The sequence below is a fragment of the Metopolophium dirhodum genome, chromosome 1, assembly GCF_019925205.1.
Source record: "Metopolophium dirhodum isolate CAU chromosome 1, ASM1992520v1, whole genome shotgun sequence".
Taxonomy (NCBI): Eukaryota; Metazoa; Arthropoda; class Insecta; order Hemiptera; family Aphididae; genus Metopolophium; species Metopolophium dirhodum.
In genome coordinates, this window is record NC_083560.1 from 15,040,781 (window position 1) to 15,060,865 (window position 20,085).

Here is a 20,085-nt window from a genome sequence, read left to right on the forward strand (position 1 = left end):
AATTTAGCATAACACCAGGAAAGTAAACATAACAATCCTATAGGATTATATAGTATTATATGGACCATCGACTAAATCAGTTGCATATTTAAAATTAAAAAGTGGGAACTCGCTCTGCTGTATAATAGGTGTCGAGTGGATCTCGTCATTGTTATGGATGTGATAAATTGAATTCAATGATAAATCATTGTATAATACAGTAAACATGATTTTTAACGGAAATAATTTGTCAGTCTACCAGCTTTTTTATTTTATTTCTTCTACGGTGCCGAGTACGTACATGGTGCATTTGAACTACCTTAAATTAGTTTGGATAGGTAAAAATATTTAATAAGAAATATTTTAACTCTCAAAACAGTTTTAAATATCAAATACATACAACTTCGCAATATGTAGTGGTAATATGTTATCAATTTTATTTTTAAAGACATTTAATTTATTATTATTTATTATCATTGAGTATCAATGTTATTTTTCACCTATCTATTGAATGTATTATGATTTAAGAAAGCAGAAATGTTGAAATTGAAAGCTTGACGGACTAATGATGTTAGCATTAATATAATAAGTAATAACACGACAATATGATTATGTATAAGTATAATATATAATAACGTACAACTGGACAATTAAACTGTGACTATACACACACACCGCGTACACTCGGTATGACAGCGTCTGTGCAAGTGATTATTACATACATCAAAGGCCCTATTTATATGAAAAATCGAGGCCATCCCGTATCCGTATATAATATAGAAAGCGATAATAAAGGTGTTACACAGCTATATCGTAACTGCATAAGTATCTATTAGAAAACGACATTGTACTCGCAAGTGTGTTTACATGGTTTGAATACTAATATTAATTGTATATTTCAACACCCTCCCTCAATTAATAATTTATTTAATTGTAGTCACTCCTACAGCTGACCGCAACTTCTCGAATCGTTCCTTAACCAAAGGCTTGGTTAGAATGTCCGCAATCTGGTCCTCTGTTCCAATGTACTGTAGTTGAAATTGTCCTTCTTCGTATTTCTCCCGTATGAAATGATATCGTACGTCTATGTGTTTTGTCCTCTTATGAAACTCCGGATTTTTTACTGTTTTTGATAAGCTTATTATCAACCTCGTAATCCACATAATCCCTTTTACAGCTTCACTGGCCGAAATATATTCAGCCTCTGTCGATGACAATGACACACAGTGTTGTCTCTGCGATGTCCATGAAATTATGCTTGACCCGTATCTGAATAGAAATCCTGACGTTGAACGTCGTGTCTGAGCGTCACCTGCGTAATCTGCATCGCTAAATATTTCTAATGACAGTTGTGTATTGTGATTAAAATACAAGCCATAATTAAATGTTCGTTTGACATATCGTATAATCCGTTTCACCAAGTTCCAATGAGCTTTAGTTGGTTTTGCTAAGTAACGACTAGCAAAGTTTACTGCATATGCTATATCTGGTCTCGTTACCTGTGATAAAAACAGTAAGCTACCTACTGCCTGCCTATAAGGTATTTCTTCACTTAATATCTCCGATTCTTCCTTTTGTTCAATAGTATGTGATTTGTCTATCGGAATTGAAAGTTCCTTGGCGTCCAGCATATTAAATTTATTAATTATGCTACATGCATAATTTGTCTGATGCACAAATAATGAACCATTTTTCATTAAGTTTACCTGCATACCTAAAAAATATTCTAAGTTTCCCTTTTTAACCTCAAACTCTTTCTCCAAGTTTGTTAAAAGTTTCTCTATAATACCTTATTATCTGCCGCGATTAAACCATCGTCAACAAATATTGCAAGAATAATTTGGCTGTTATCAGCTTTGAATACACATGCATCCGCTTCGGTACATTGTAAACCAAATGCATTCAAAAAATTCTTAAAGCGTATATTCCAACATCTTGGACTTTGTTTTAAGCCATATAAACTACGCTGAAGCTTACATACTTTATTCGATCCATCTTCGAATCCTGGTGGTTGTACCATGTATATTTCTTCCTGTAGTTCTCCGTACAGAAATGCTGTCTTGATGTCGAATTGTCGTAGTATTAATTTTTCCACAGCTGCTACTGCGAATATCGCCCTAATTGATTCGTATCTGACCACTGGCGAAAATGTTTCATGGTAATCTATACCATATTTCTGTGAACAACCCTTAATGACCAATCTGGCCTTAAATTTATATATACTACCGTCAGTTTTATATTTTGTTTTGAACACCCATGCATTTCGTAATGCAACTTTATCCTGTGGCAAATCGACTAGAGTCCAAGTCTGATTTTCGTGTAATGAATTAATTTCGTCGTTCATAGCATTATTCTATTCATTTTTGTTTGACCCAGTAATTGCCTCATCATAATTCAATGGACAGACACAGTTAGCTATAAAAGTCTGAACATTATACCTGTCCGGCTTCATAAGTGTATTCCTGTCACGTAGAACCATAACATTTCTATCATCGACTATGTTTTCGTCCTTCTCACGCACGCCTGTTGAATTAATTTGAGTGTCTGTAAACTCTATTGTGTCAGCAATTACATTTTCATAATTATTACATTTGTCTTCGAATATAATGTCTCTGCACACGGATATTTTATTTGTTTTCGAATTCCATACACGATAACCTTTCGTGCTGTTCGAATAGCCAACAAATATTCCTTTTTCACTTTTTGGATCCCATTTCTGACGTTTTTGCTTTGGTATGTGTGTATATACCGCAGTACCAAAAACTCGTAAATGTTTAATATCTGGCACGACTTTATAATATAACTCGTAAGGTGGCTTACCATTCCGTGAACTCGTTCCGGTTAGATTAAGTGTATAAACCGCTGTGTTCACAGCTTCTGCCCATAATGATACGTCAAGATTTTTCGCACATATCATTGTCCTGGCAGCTTCTACGATTGTTCTGTTATCACGCTCGACTTCCCCGTTCTGTTCCGGCGTATATGCTACCATAGTTTGGTGTCGTATGCCATATTTCTGTAGAATACCTGTAATATCCTTATTTACAAATTCTAACCCATTATCTGTCCTTAATATTTTGACCTTAGATCCTGTTTCTGTTTTAACACTTTTTATAAATGTTTCAATAATATTTTTTACTTCATATTTATTTCTAATAAAATATACCGTTCTGTAACGTGAGTAGTCATCTCTAAATAATAAAAAAATATTTTGACATACCGATAGAGTCCCTCTGCATTGGTCCACATAAATCTGTATGTATTAAATCGCCGACGTTAAAATATTCGGTCTCACTTTTACTGAACGATTGACGGTGTTGTTTCCCGATTATGCAGTCGCTGCATACAAATTGATCGTCCTTGGTTGAATAATCAATATTATGTTTTGCCAAACAATTCCTCACGTATTGAATATTCTGGTGAGCTAAACGCTTATGCCATACTTCTAATCGTTTTTCTACTGCAATGTTCGCATAACATTCAGCATTCGATGGTGTTTCGACTTTGATCTGTAATTCAAACAACCTACCACATCTTGTGCCTATGCATACAGGAATCCCGTTTCTTTTGAACACACACGTTTTATTGTCTGACGTTAGTTCTAAACCTTTGTCTAACGCTGACCCGCACGAGAATAAATTAAATTTTAATCCCGGCACGTGCAATACATTTTCCAAGTAATTTTTATTCCAATTACCGTTCACGTATGATAATATATTAATATTACCTTTTCCTGTTGCGTACAGATTTGTTCCGTCACCTATTGTTACCTGTTGTGTATATTTCAATGGTTCATAACTTGTAAACCATTCTAGGTTCACGCTCATATGATCCGACGCGCCTGAGTCTAAAACCCACGTATCTGTTGTAGTTTCATGTATCCTTGACTCGCTTACAAATGCATTTAAATTTGTACCTGTAGTATCGGTTTTCCCACCTTTCATACTACTTAGAAAAATCTTACAGTTTCTTTTATAATGACCAATTTTACCACAGTAATAACATTTAACATTACTTTTATTAGTAAATTGCTTTTTACCTTTACCATAACTGCCGTTTTTTCCATCGGATCTGTTTTGAAATTTGGCTGGAAATGCACTCGATTTCTCTTTTTCACCAACTTCACCTTTGATCTGGATAACCCGTGATTCTTCAATCAACAACCGACTAGTTAAATTATTTATATTTTTACTTCCCGTTGGGACTGAATCCCAAGCACTGTAAAAATGATTATATTCTTTTGGTAATGTCATTAGTATTTTTGTCATAACCATGTTATCCGTAACTGGTTCACCCGCTACTCTCAGTTTCCTTCCTAAATTGACCAATTTAGAAATATGCGTCGACATGTCATCTGTCGACTCCTTTGAATAACTAAAAAATTGTTGTTGAAGCAAATGTATACTTGCCTCAGACTTCTGCTCGTAAATACTCAGCAGTTTCTCCCACATTTCCAATGCAGTCTCACAGTTAATCAAATATTGTAATGGACCATCGTCCACTGAGGTAACTATTATTTTCTGACATTTACCGTCCGCTTTTTGCCAAGCGTTTGTCTGCCTTTGCCAACGTGCTTTGGCATCCTCGTCGGTTTCTCCTGCCGACTTCTTTATAGGTAGACTTGGTTTCGTCCATTCACCTGAAACTATCTCACCTACTTCCAAGGCATTTAAAATGACCTTCATCTGGAACTTCCACAACGACCAGTTTTCCGCACATAATTTTGTTATCTTCACCGTGTCTTCCATGACCGATGGTTTCCCGTATAATTTCCTGTATAACAATTTATAACAAAACTTTACCTATGTACACTGTTGCGCCGTTTTCCGAAATCCAGGATATCTCCGACTGGTTGTAGTTTTCTGCGTTAATACAAATATAAAAATACTTCGACCACGAATCCACTAGACTGTATGTCTTGGTTATTGACTGGGCTAATGTCCTGGGCTATTGTCCTGGGCTGTTCACCAGAACTCTGAAGGCGGCAGAGCGAGGGCGGGTCTGGGGGACTGCTGGTTACACCGGGCTGGTGTTCCCGCGCCCTTATGGGTGAAGCGCCCGCCGGTCGGGGAGGGGCTGGCGGGCCCCCGGAGCGGTCTGACCTAGGTTGCTGAAAGGGCATCGAGGTATCCCCGTGAAGACTTACTGGTGCTCACCTGCCTGGCAAGGACGGCCCAACCAGTACTGACCAGTACAAGTACACACCTGCTACCGGCCGCACCAAGACGAGTCACGTTGAGAAACTGGCTGACTAATCTGGTCAGGGAAAGGGGCAGGCGGGGTACGGTCTTAAAGAAGCTAGCCCTAGAGCTTCGAGTTAAATGAAGTGTAATCACAAGGGCTCGGGGCAGGCCATGCTTGGTGCTAGCGAAATGACCAAGGACCTCCGAGTTCCCTGGACCACCTGTACCTTCCAGGGTGGTAACCTGGTGGTTTAGAACACGCTAAGCCATAAAAGGTTTGAAATGGGTAGGAAGGCGGGGGGGGGGGGGGGCGCTCGCACAAGGCTACACCCTCGAGCGCCCTCACGAAAAGCTCACTCATGATTGTGCAGAACTGTGCGGAGCAAAAAGAGCCACGGGATTGAGACCGCGGCTGACGATGTCCTGCCTGGGTACAGGACTGGGCGGATGACGAACGGCCGGAAGGCGTCTTCGCACCCCCGGGCCACTTGAGGGCCCCGTCCCGATCTCAACGCCAGTGGAGGGCGCATCTCCAAACCGAGCTTCCCGGGGCAATAGGAAGCACCTTGAGGTGGTCTCAGAGACTTACCGGTGGCGACGGGAAAGGGTCATCTATGAAGGAAAAGAGGACTGGCTAGGCAGTTTTCAGCAGACCAGCCACTCCAACAGTATACCCCGGAGATGGGCAGCTTGCCAAATGCAGGTCCTCAAGGATCGCAGAGCATCTGCTAACACATACGACTGCCCGACCGTTAGCTACGAAAAAGTTCCACGCTCAAGGTGCAAGCGATCGGAGCGGACCGAAACGCAGAGCGCGGACTCACGGGAAAACCAATAACCGTGTTCCAGGCGTATCAACGCACTGAGGAAGGGTAGACCTGATAGGCACGTCAAAAGACCCCGGCGTGGGTCTCCGCATAAGGACGACCGAGGTGATGGAGGGCACCTTCCTCTTTCCGCACGGGAACCACCTACCCAAGTGGGGAATCATACCACCTGCGACAAACCAGTGGGCCTGGGCGAGAGGCGCCAGAGCATGACGTGGGAAGCAGACGCGGACCTCCGTCAGCGCGCTGGTGCCTCTAGCACGAACCTGACTGAGAGCACACGGGCCCGACCAACTCGTGTGCGAACACGTGCAAGGTGGAAGTACGGTTGGGGGACACACACCGTCAAGCACTCAAACCCGAGCATTCGGTACGGACACGGCACCCGGCAAAAGAAAACCGTACCACTCAAAAAAGGTCGCATCGCGTCAGCGTAAGAACTGCCCCGGTGTCGATGCTAGTGGAAAAAGAGTCGTTGTGAGTACTCTGGATAGCGGATCCTTAAATCTCATCTCGCGGGCGACGAGGACAGCCCCACTGAAAACCCGACCTAGCTTACGCCCGAACGGTAACAGTGCCCGTCGAGCTGTGTGGCGTGCGTCCGGCCGACGCGCGCGAGTACCTCGCGTGCTCGCGCTCGCCGGCCGCGCGTTCGCGACATATGTGGATGGCCTCGCGGGGGCTGTCGGGAGTAGCGCCTTAGTAGAAGGGGAGTTACTTGACTGGGTCGAATCCAGCGCTCGCCGACGCGGTTATACGAAACCCACCGATCTATCTCGTACGAGAGCAGCCCGCGGGGGATCATCAGCCTGGCGCCAGGGCGCCCTGACGTAACCCGTCGGAGGGATGTTTCCGCGTCACCCAAAGGCGTGAAGGAGCCACCCTCGCGACATATGGCTAAAGGTGTAAAAACCCCTGAGGGAATGGTCTTATAACTCCCCGTCACACAGTGGTTAGAAATGTCCTGGGCTGTTGTCCTGGGCCCACAACCTGTTGAAATTGAAAGCTTGACGGACTAATGATGTTAGCATTAATATAATAAGTAATAACACGACAATATTATTATGTATAAGTATAATATATAATAACGTACAACTGGACAATTAAACTGTGACTATACACACACACCGTGTACACTCGGTATGACAGCGTCTGTGCAAGTGATTATTACATACATCAAAAGCCCTATTTATATGAACAATCGAGGCCATCCCGTATCCGTATATAATATAGAAAGCGATAGTAAAGGTGTTACACAGCTATATCGTAACTGCATAAGTATCTATTAGAAAACGACATTGTACTCGCACGTGTGTTTACATGGTTTGAATACTAATATTAATTGTATATTTCAACAAGAAATCGTGATTTTTAGATCATGTATTACTATAGTCTATTCAAAATGAGATGATGACTCGGCGGCCAAGTTGTGCGCATGGGCGTGGCTTTTGTTCCGTAGTAGCGCTTGAGGCACCGCCGCGGACGGGAGCTTTAGTTAGTCTAGTATCGACTGCTGATGTGTGTGGATAATTTAAAATGCATTGCGCGTATTGTTTGTATGTCTGTCGGTCGCGGACGCACACACGCACATCCACGTCTCACGTGACACGTCCCCGTTGCTTCGGTCACGTGATCGATGCTTGTGGAGGGAGTGTGACCGGCGGCCGACCAAAACTGGTCGCCGCCGAGTCATCATCTCATTTTGAATAGACTATATAAATAGTATACGTATACAAATTTCAGTACGTCTCGCAGGGTGGGCCACGGCCCAGCCGCCCTCCCTACACCCACGCTTATGAGCAGTACTAATTTTAAATAGCGTTGAGTTTTGAACATTGTTTTAACCATAAAATAATATTTGTGTTGACCATGTGAATTACTTACTGCAGAAGCATTCTTACACCAAGAAAATAAATATAAAATCTTATAGCATTATACGAGCTTATATGAACTACCAACTAAAGTAATTGCTTATTTAAAATTAAAAAGTTATTGTTATTCAAACTTATTTTTTTTTGAAACATTGGGAATAAAAAGTTAACGTATAGAATTATTCAGTGACAACTGAAAATGTAAGATCTAAATAAATACTTTTTAACTATTAAATGGTTAAGATATCTTAGAAAAAAAAATGTAAATTATGTAAAGAAAAAATCCAGAGCTATTGCTTAAAAGTTGCTATGTAGTAGGTACTAAGTTCAAACCACAAAATTGACTTGTACAATTTAATAGATGTATACAATTGTTACGTCCCAACCGACGTCGAAATATACATCAACGCAGAAATGAAATACGTGATGTACTAGGTATGATGAATGTTTATTAACGTAGTACAAAATTACAATTTTATAATATATGGTGTAAAAGAGTGGTGTTACGACTCTTTAAGATAGAATTTAAACTGTGAATGGTGTTACGACCTGACTCTGAATGTCCCTAACCGTCTGAAGAGCTCTTGTCCTGGGCTTTTATATTTATGATTGTGTCCTTTGGAGTGGGTGGTTGTAGTAGTGGCTAAACTCGGTCATGAGACAGAGTTCGGGTCTCGTATTTGGTATGCTGGTCGACTCGTATCCTGCGTATGGGTGTTGGCTTTCCAGGAAAGATACGTGTGACGACACCTTCTATAGTTTAATTGTTTTCTCTACGCTTTTGCAACGACCTCCGCATGTTATACTATACTAATTGCCTTATTAGTTATAGTGTCAAATATAACTAGAGACGTGCGGCGTGCTGTACATAGTTAATATATGACTACTTAATACGTGGGTACGTAACACAATTTTAGATTCTGGGCGAACCAATATACGATACTATATTATTGTGATCCGTTTCGCTTTGAGGTATATTGATTCATTATATACCTACATATCTGTATGCTGAAATACACGGGTCAACAACTTGAACTGATTTCGGATTATGATATTTTGTTAATGTTCGAGAAAGGTGAGGTCAGGTTATTTATTAAAAAAAATAAAAAAAAATGTGATAAAATATCTGTTTTTATTATAGGAATTCGTGGTGGCTTGACCCAGTCGAGCATGAGATATGCAAAGGCAAATAATGAAAAGACACCAGATTATGATCCAACACAACCAAAATCATGGCTTGTTTATCAGGATTGTGAGTATAATGTTATATTTAATTTATTATATTACTTAAATTGCAGGTAACAACTTGTACGGTTACGCACTGTCACAATTCATGTCATACGGAGGATTTAAGTGGGTTGAGCCGAAACTAGAGGGGTTAAATGATTTAAACGATAGATCGCCAATCGGGTGGATGTATGAGGTCGATATATCATATCCAAAAGAACTTCATGACAAGCATAATGATCTGCCATTCCTACCGAAAAATAGTATTCCACCTGGTTCAAAAGTTAAAAAACTTATGGCGACTTTAGAATCAAAGAAAAACTATGTGATTCATTATCGGAACATGCAGCAGGCTATAGCCAACGGACTCATTGTGGAAAAAGTAGCATATTTATTTTATTTATTTTATTTATTGCATATTTTGATTTATTGTAGGTTCACAGGGTTGTGCAGTTTAATCAGTCGGACTGGCTTAAAAAATACATAGAATTAAACACTGAGATGCAGAAGAAAGCGAGGAACGACTTTGAAAAGGATTTTTTGAAACTCTTAAACAATGCCGATTTTGGGAAAACTACGGAATCTATAAAGAAACGTTTTAAAATGGAGCTTGTTTGTAGTGAAAAACGTTTGCAAAAACTTATAAATTTTACTACATTCAAACACTGTACTACGTATGACGAAACCCTCAACGCTGTCTCATTAGAAAACAAAATTATCATGTTTAACTAGCCAATATATATAGGTATATATATATATAACTAATTTACTATTATCAAACATATTTTAATATTTTTTTAATTTTCACCAGGTTTTGCAGTGTTGGACATTTCTAAGACCGTCATGTATGATTATCATTATAACGTTATGCAGGCTCATTATAGGGATAAAATTGAGCTCATGTATACTGATACAGGTAAATGTTTTCAAACTATACTAATTTTCATATATTAATTTATATTGTAATTTTAGATTCACTGGTATACTATATTCAAACCGATGATTTTTACAAAGACCTGGAGAATAATTCCAATTTACTCGATCGAATGGATACATCAGACTTACCACAAGATCATCCATGTTACATTGCTGAGCGAAAGAAAATCCCTGGTTTGTTTTCCGATGAAACAAACTCAGAGGTTATGACGCATTTTTGTGGGCTCAGAGCAAAGTCTTATTCATATAAGATCAATGGCAGGGCGAAAGGAATCCGCGGGCATGTAGTCAGAAACCATAATATGAATTTTAACGATCATTATCGCTGTCTGTTTGGTGATACAACTTTGAACATTGGATGTGATGACGGAGAATGTCTCTATCCGGTCGTTCAAACATCGATTGAAGACCATTAAATCAACCAAATTAACTTATAATAGTTTCGATAACAAGAGGGTTATACTTGAAGATCAAATACATACCTTGGCTCACGGTCACTACTCTATAGAGTGAGTTAGAAATAATTGTATATTTTGATTTATTGTACTTTAAATATTTCTGAATTGTATAGGGACACCAGAACACTAGAGCAAGCAGAAGACGAATTAATACAACTTCCGGAAGCCGAGCTAGACAGATAGTTTTTTTTTTTTTTATTCATTATGGATGATTTGTTTTTATATTGTAAAATATCACTGTAGAGTGTAGATATTATTATTTTTTTTTATTTTGTAAAATATCTCTGTAGATATTATGTGGATATTATTATTGAATTGATTCTAGTTAGGATATGATAGGATAGGATAGGTTAGTATGAAGTAATAACTCATTTTTATAAAAAAATAAATAAATATGATATTTATTTTTACAAATTATTTACAAACCATTTTCTTAGGCTAAATACTTTATAAAATGAACATTGTTTAGGATTGAAATCCATATGAACAATACAGCATGGTAAAGTTTCTTCATCACATATTTGGTCTAGTGGAGGGCGCCCCATGTCGTCAATATTGATGATCCCGATGTGAGGAATATACTCTAAAAGAAGTTGTTTTTTCTGATCGCCTTTAACGTATATGAGACTGAACTTTAGCGAATTCAGTACTCTACCTAGTTCTTCATACTCAATATCCCCATATTCCAAAGATAGTTTGTGATAGTTACGCTCCAACCACTTGTTAGTTTTCCGACTCTTGTTGTTATCCTGTATTGATTTTGAATTTTCAAAAATCCAATGTTGGGTGGCCCATGTTTCTACATCTACTATAGACATTTCTTTTATCATGTATTTATTATCCCTCCCGAGAATGCAATGGAAATCAATGATGGCAGTAGACATAATTATTATTTGGATGACGGTGCTTCAGGAATTTGTTTCAAATTGTCTGTATTTTCTTTGATATTTTGTAACAATGCTTTGATTTTTATAAGGTGCTCTTGTATATCATCACACGTTAATTGAAGTGTTTCAATTTGTTCTTCTTGTGTTTGAATAGACTTATGATTTTCCCCGAATAAATATCCAAATTTATCTAGTCTTATACAATATGATTTGATGGTTTGTTCGAGATTTGTTACAAATTTTCTTGTTCAGCCTGTGAACATCCGAACACGTTCATACCTAGAGCTCGACTGATGCTGTTTTCTAAAGTCACTCGTATTTGTCCAACTATTGTGCGTATTATCAAACCCTAGCCATTTTACGAACATTTGTTTTCCCTTCCTACGGATAATTTTCTCGACTAAATAATCGTTTGGGAGATTGGTCTTTTGAATTTCTTCAGAGTAGAAACAACCTAAAATCGGGTTTCCTGTATAATCTTGTAGTTGATAAGTAGTGGGGGATGTCTTGTTTATTTTAAATATTTCTGTGGACCAGCTCGGCAAATAACCTTTTGTAAATACCCCTTTATATATACTAATACGGACGTTGTCACCAATGTTAAATTTAATTTTTCCATTAAGAATCGGACGTTGCTTTAATTTTACCGAAGAAGGATTGTTATCAGCCTGTCTGGGTGTCATAGATATTGTTCTGTGTTTTGAATTATTATATTCATTAATCAGAGATTGTAAAATAGAAACCCATTCATGTGTTCCTCGCGCAGTGAACTCCCTATACATTTTTTCTTTAATTGATCTGTTCAGGCGTTCAACGATACAGACCTTCGTTGTACTATACGTAGAATATTTATGTATATTGTGTTTCTTCATCAACGCATCGAATGTCGCATTGTAAAATTCTTTACCGTTATCGACCTGTAATAGTTTTGGCGAGCGCTTGAGTAGTATTTTTGACATTGCATTTGAAACTTCTTTAGACGTTTTCGACTTTAAAGGTATAGCGAAAGAGTATTTTGTGTAACAATCTATGATAGTTAGAAAATATTTATAGCCTTTATTCTTTTTAGAATAAGGTATCATTTCTACCAAGTCTGCCTGCCATAGATCGTTTTTACCATACACATTAACTCTTCGCCTTGTATAATTTTTTCTTGCTGGTTTGTGTAGTTCGTTCGCTATATCGCGTTTAGACATTTGGAATTCGTCTTATTAAACCCGTTTCATACAATTCTTCGTAAATTGAAAGTATTTCGTTGGAAAGCCCTGTATTACCGGCAGATTGTGAGGCTAAAAGAAGTCGTAACCTATCAACCAACTTGTTTGGATCATTCCAATATACTAAATTATGCGCTTGTAATTTCACACCCGAACCCGAGGTGAATAGCTTGCTAATAATTTGCTCATACTTTGTACCACCCTTCCTAATTTTTGTTCCGTCCTGTGTTAAATGTGCTTAAGTATGAATCAGTATTTCTTTATACGTATTTAAGTCATTAGCGGTGTATTGCATTGGATATCTGGAACACAATAACTCGCCAAGCTCCTGTGTCAGTGGATAAGAGTTTTCTCTCACAATTATTGCACCGTTTTTAAATTGTATTACTTCTATACCTAATTTGATAATGCCTTGAGAATTTTTTTTTGGGCCATATACCTTATCTTTTTCTTGGTCTTCTAATTTACGAACATTTGTAAAACGGTTGTTGGATGCGTTGGAAACCATATCATCATCGACTTTGGAAGTCTGTAATTTGTTCAGAGGTTCGATTATTGGCTGAAGTGTTTGTGATACAAAAGATTGAATATCAGCTTTTCCATGTTTTAATGCAATATACTTGCGTTTAATATTTTCTTTAGCTTTAATCAATTCTCCGAGTACCTCGCCTTTAGACCACATATTTGTGAATGAAGTGTCTTATAAAAAAACAATAGTTTATATAACAACGAACGTATCGAATCCGTGACGATAGCGACCATTGTCACGTTCACTGTCTTTGTTTATGACAATAAATTCAAATCCTCCTTTACACCAACATGAAGTACAAAAGTTTTTAAACTCGGGATATGACACATCACCAGAGCAATGTTCGTTGTAAACATGCTTTAGGTTTGTCTCGTCTTTTATAAAACAATAAAATTTGCGTTATCACGTAAAAGTTTTTTAGGTACTTTTGAATAACTCTGAGCTAAATATAAAACATCTACTAAATTATGGCGGCCTCTGGAAAAGTAAGTTCTTGCAATCTTCTTGTTTTCAGTAATAATATCATCGAAAATAAACACAGAGTTTGGTAAAGCTTTTTCAGGTTCGATAACTTGCTCGTTTTCGTAGAACGTGAATAATTGTATTCCATTAATACCTGATAAAATATCACTCAATAATTTATACTTTGGTTGATCCAATGTTTTTGAATATATGTATACGTTGTGAAATTGTATACCATTTATATGTGTTAATAATGTGAATATTAAATTAGTTTTCCCACAGCCTGAAGGACCCATGATAAGCGCTCTAATCGTATTAGGTAGAAGCACACCATGTCTTTGTTTTTTATACAAAGTAGGTGGGTCCACGTTTTCAACTGTGAGTTGTATATCTTGTTTAATGAATTTCGTTTTTTAAATAAATATCCCTGTAACACTGATAGCGTAATCAGTACACGATGTCACTCGCTCGAAGAAAGACCAAGACTAAAGGTGCTGGTCTTATAAACATGCTTATAAATAAATTACCATTGGAGCTTCACCTATCTGGTGAGAGTAAATACACGTATACTAACGTGGTAATAGTAATAATAAAAATAATATTTCTTATCAATATTGTGGACCTGGCACAAATATGAAAAACCGATTAGCTCGCGGAGATAAAGGGGTAAATCCTTTAGACACTGCGTGTAGAGAACACGAAATTGCATACGATCTTAGTAACTCTATCGTGGATCGCAACGAGGCCGATTATATGTTAGGGCAACGAGCCTGGGATAGGTTCAAGTCTAAAGATTCGAGTTTAAAAGAAAAAGCTGTAGCTTGGGGCGTGACTACCACCATGAAAGTGAAACGTAAAATCGGGGCTGGATGTGGGTTTAAAGCAGCCATCAAAGCAGCTAAAAACGTAATAAAGAAAAATATCGGTTAAAAAAAACCTGATGAAATTAAGTAAAAAGTTTATAACCGTCGCACGGAAAACATTCAAAAATAAAAAGACTAAAGTTCCAAGGGTTATATCAATACCAAAAAAGGGTGGAGTGTTGCCGTTAATCCCGATTTTTGCCGGTTTATCAGCACTAGGAGCACTGGGTGGCGGTGTTGCCAACGTTGTCAAAATTGCGAATGAATTTAAAAGAAATACGCAATCTCATTTGGGCGGTGGATTATACATCGCGCCGTATAAAGGTAACTCGTATAAAATCGGATCAAGTCTATATCTTGCACCATATAAAAGTGGAGGCGATTTGAAAACGATAAAAACTAGAAAACTAAAAAAAATAAAAAAAACTAATAACTATGTTACCCAGAAGAGCGCTGTACGATTTCGAACTTATAAAATTTGCTCGTTTGAATAAAATACCTCATTTCATCGGTGTGTTTACTTGAGATAGGTTACCTGTACGTCATAAACGATTAGAATCAGCGATTGTTAACTTGGATACGGAAAACGGTACAGGTACTCCACTGGGTAGCGTATAGAAAAATCGGAAATCAAGTTGAATATTATGACAGTTTTGGAAATTTACCACCTCCATTAGAAGTACAACGATATTTTCACGGATGTGACATAAATTTCAATTACAACAGAGAGCAGAAATATAATACTACAAACTGTGGACACTTGTGTTTAAAATTTTTATCATGTATACGATAACGTAAAACGGGAACTCGAGTGAATTGTCATGCGACATTTTTCCACCGATAGAAGTAGAAAGCACAGCACAAATATGTCTTTTGAGTCTACAGACAAATAATTCGATACCGAACATTGAACCCGGTTGCAATACTATCGGTTTCCGTAATATGATTGGACAAAGAGAGGAAGTTATTATACCCACAGGCTCGTATGAGTTTGAAAATTTAGAGACTGTTATAAAAAAAAATAGCCCCGAATATATCGACTGGTTTGAATTAAAAGCAAACAATACCACATTAAAGTGTATTATAGTTTCGTGTAGTCATGGCGTAGACTTATCAGTTGAGAATAGTATAGCGAAGTTATTGGGTTTTAGAAATTATTTATACACTTCTGGTATTAATCATGAATCTGAAAGTACAGTTAAGATAATGAAAATCAATAGTATAAAAGTAGAGTGCAACTTGATTACTGGTTCATTCTGTGATGGAGCACCGAGCCAGATCATACATGAACTTTATCCAACTGTCCCACCAGGTTATAAAATCATCGAAGTACCTAGACATCTAGTTTTTTATACTCTCAATATGACTTCAATATCTAGAGTATACATCGTGTTAAAAGATCAGAACGATTGTCTAATAAATCTGCGCGGTGAACCAATTACAATTCGATTACAAATAACGTATGGAAATGGCACTAAAGTTTAATATAAAAAGATCTACAATCAAAAAACCAGTTAGTTTACCGACTGTCGTTAAGAAGTCAACATCTAGACCGAAAAAAGGCGAGATCAAGCTCACGAAAAATAATTTAAATTTTCTCCGTTTGTTGCAAGTATAAAAAATAATTATGGACGACTCGTATTTAGACGTTGGGGTCGACTATGTCGATGAGTGTAAAATAACACAAAATCATAATCATTCGTTCACTTCATACTCAAACATGTCTTTATCAAATAACGATGAAATTAGGATAAGTGTTTTAAATATGGATGCATACACTCTACCATGTGAAAGCTATATTTATATAGAGGGGAGAGTAAATAAACCGGCCGATGCAGTGGGAGATGTACGTTTTTCAAATAATGGATTGGCATTTTTATTCTCCGAAATGCGCTATGAAATAAACGGAATAGAAATTCAAAAATTAAAAACACCTGGAGTTGCATCTTGCTTGAAAGCATATTGTTCATATACTCCAAACGATTTGAATACGTTGGAGAACGCTGCTTGGGACTCGGCGATGGATGGTGAATATAATAAAAATGTTATGAGCAACAATGTATTTACCGGGTGTATCCCTCTAAAACATTTATTCGGATTTTGTGAAGACTATAAAAAAATATTACTTAATTGTAATCAACAGCTGATTTTAAATCGCGCATATACCGACCTGGATGAGATACACGTTGTTGGCACGGGCGCAACCAAAGCAGTTTCAAAAAATAGAAAAATTACAATTGAACTTACTAGGGTGGTGTGGAAGATGCCTATTATCAGAGTTAGTGATAAAGAAAAATTAAGGTTGATAAAAGTGGTAGATTCATGTAAAACACTATCATGTGCGTTCAGAACCTGGGATCTCTGCGAATATCCTATTCTTCCTAGAAATACCTCACATTCGTGGACGGTTAAGTCCAGCAACTTGTTAGAAAAACCGAGGTTTGTGTTATTCGGATTACAAACAGATCGAAAAAAAAATATTGAAATAGACGCTGGATGCTTTGATCACTGTCAACTAAAAAATCTTAAGGTTCACTTAAATTCTAAAGTGTATCCATATGAAGACTTTCGTGCTGATTTTAAAAATAATATAACTAGTATACTGTATAATGCCTATGCAGACTTTCAAAAATCATATTATGAGAAAGAGTATAGTGAACCTTTATTATCAAAACATATTTTTCAAAACTATTCACCAATCATCGTTGTTGATTTATCGTGTCAAAACGACAATGATAAATCGTCAACCGTAGGCCTGCGTATTGAATTTGAAACTGATACAGTTATTCCGGAAATAACTACAGCGTATTGCTTAATATTACATGACCAGATTATAAATTATAGCCCGTTTAGTGGCGAATTTAGAAAATTGTAAAAATGTATGTAATTTTTTTTTTCCCTCTTATGTAAAATATTGTAACCTTATGCTAAATATATATATATATATATTGTAACCTTATTATCAATAAATAAAAAAACTTGTTTTTAAATATCACGCTTGTTTTTATTTTACACAATAAGAAAAATAATAATACAGAAAAATTAATTATATTGTGGTCCAAATGGACCATCGTTTTCCGAACGTCCTTCCTGAATGTTTTCGAGGTGGCTCTCTTGTGCTGGATTTCCCTGTAATTTTTTTTTTAAATTAAAATATGTTATGTCAGATTACACGACATCCGTCTTGAATTTTTGATTCTTAAACAAGTGGGTTCTCCGATTGATATGTTCTACTAGACATTGAAATTACGTCGTTATCCAAAAATAAATTTCGTTTGTATTTTTCTGGACGATCGAGTATGAATGATAGAATGTTCCCCGTAAGTCTGAATTTACTTTGTAGAAAATCGACAGGAATATTTACATACCGCGAAGATGTTATAATATGAATCACGGTTTTGAATTCATCGTTAGGATCTATCCCAATGTTTAAAAATTTACGAGGTGTGAAGTCAATGGTTAAATTACTGCAATCGATTAGGTTGGGTGGTGGTGACGGTGGAGTATATTTAAAAGTTTTCTTGTAAATATCAGCCATATTTCCGATTGGACCAGCCATTTAAATGTTAAACACTGAAAAATAATTATGATTTAAACGTTGAATACGAGACGAGCACGCGGGCGGAGTAGACACTCGGAACGACATAGACACTTGGAATGATGTAGAGCGACTGATTTTATGTAGTGTAGCTGTGTTCTTAAACGATTATATTAAATATTAATTGGGGGGGGGGGGGGGGACATCGAATAGTCCCTACAGATTTATCGGTGTAATGCATGCAGCTACAGGTCTGTTAACGCTGATGACGTTTACAAAGGAATGTGCGTGTGTGTGTGTGTGTGTGTGTGTATATTATATTTCTGTATGCTATGCCGGAAGCTATGCATGTTCGTTAAGGTTGCTTACGTTTACAAACGGAAAACATTTTTGTAATAATTCTCGAATACCAGGCGTGCGAAAACATTTAAAGATTATGCTAACGCCAATGTGATAACTGATAACATAGTGGTAACCTAACCCATGGGTTGTGCAGAGGTGTAGAGATGTATAGATGTATGTGGGATGTGCAACGGGCTTCGCGGGATGTGCCATCAGGTATAGGGATGTGCTAGCAGGATGCGGTTCTAGAACTCTCTTTTTTATCCTACTCTAACCTTTGGTATTATACATTTAAAATGGTATACAACATTTTTAAATATTTTTATGTTTAAATGATACAAGTAGGTATATAATCTTATACTTGTATATTGTATACGTACTATATTCTTACATTAGAATTTAGAACACTGAACATTAGTACAGCATTATAAACTTATCAATATTTAATATTTATCTTATTATCTATTTTACTAATTACTCTACATGTCTTATGTATAACATTGTTAAATACTATATAAATTGTATCAATGTGGTATGCAGGCATGCAACAATGTGTTAATAAGAATATAGTTTTGTTTTATATATTTATATCTAATATCTATATATAAATATTAAACAATAAAATTAATAGATTAATATGAAAAATTTAAGAATATAATATTATTTTATGCCTTTGCATTTATCATGTTAGAAGTTTGTCTATTTCAACACTTTCAATATCAGAATTATACTCTTCTTCATTTTCTAAAGTAACACTACGACTACAGTAACTCTCTTTGTCTTCACAATTTCCTTCATCAATTTCCTCTATAATTTGAAACTTCTTAACACTATCTTCTTCAAATTCTTCAAGAAGTTTTTCATAATGATCTTGTGGTGGAATCACTTCTTTTTTAGTTTCTTCTTTCAACTACCAACAAAAATTCATTTAAAATTTACAACTCTAAATAAAAATGAAAATACTAACAAACTTTGATTAATCTCAGCATCTCACCTTCAAATTCTGTTTATGCTCTGCTCTGCTCTGCTGTTCGTAAGTCTATTTCTTTTCGACGAATGCACATCTTTATATGTACTGAATGCTCTTTCGCAAGCAGCTGATGTAGCAGGCAATGGAAAAATCTTAGAGGCCAACTTTGAAAATTCAGTAGATGAAGAGTAAGCATTCCAACACACTGTTGGTTCTAAATTGTTGACACATGCCTCCCATACATAGGTATTTGAAAAAATACCTTCTTTAACCTACAATACAAAATATATAAATTATAAACAAAATGGACAATGTATTTACTACAATTTATATTTTACTTATTTATTGTTTTATCTTGTTGGATAAATAAACATAATTAATAAAGATTCATTGAAAAAACCTTTCATATTTTTAATTTACCTTATAATGAGCGAAATCGTACATGACTTTCTGTTCATCAATATCCAAACATATTTTAGATAGTCTATGAATGAATGTAGCAGCATCAACATTTTCATTTGCAGTCAAATTATTTCCACGATACTTTGGGTCTAGTACATTTGCAGCTAAATGAATTTTTTGAACACTAAATTCTTTTCTTGATTGAATTTTGTTTTTAATTATATTTTTTCCAGTCTAAAAACAAGAAACATTTTTTATGCAAGTATCATATTGTTTTTAATTTCAACAAATATTTCTGGAACAATGCTGAGTTGTGGTAATTTACTTTCTATTCTAGTAATCCAGTATGCTATGGGCTTTAAGAAATTGTGTAAATTTTTACTCGGTCCCAAAA

General features: G+C 36.5%; 1 protein-coding gene across 1 annotated transcript; it reads left to right on the plus strand.

Annotated features, from left to right (window-relative positions):
* Window positions 1-16,066: 16,066 nt before the first annotated feature.
* Window positions 16,067-17,314, plus strand: LOC132933224 (uncharacterized). Its single transcript, XM_060999540.1, has one exon. It carries the CDS (start codon window positions 16,067-16,069, stop codon window positions 17,312-17,314), a length of 1,248 nt encoding a protein of 415 aa, XP_060855523.1.
* The last annotated feature ends 2,771 nt before the right edge of the window (window positions 17,315-20,085 follow it).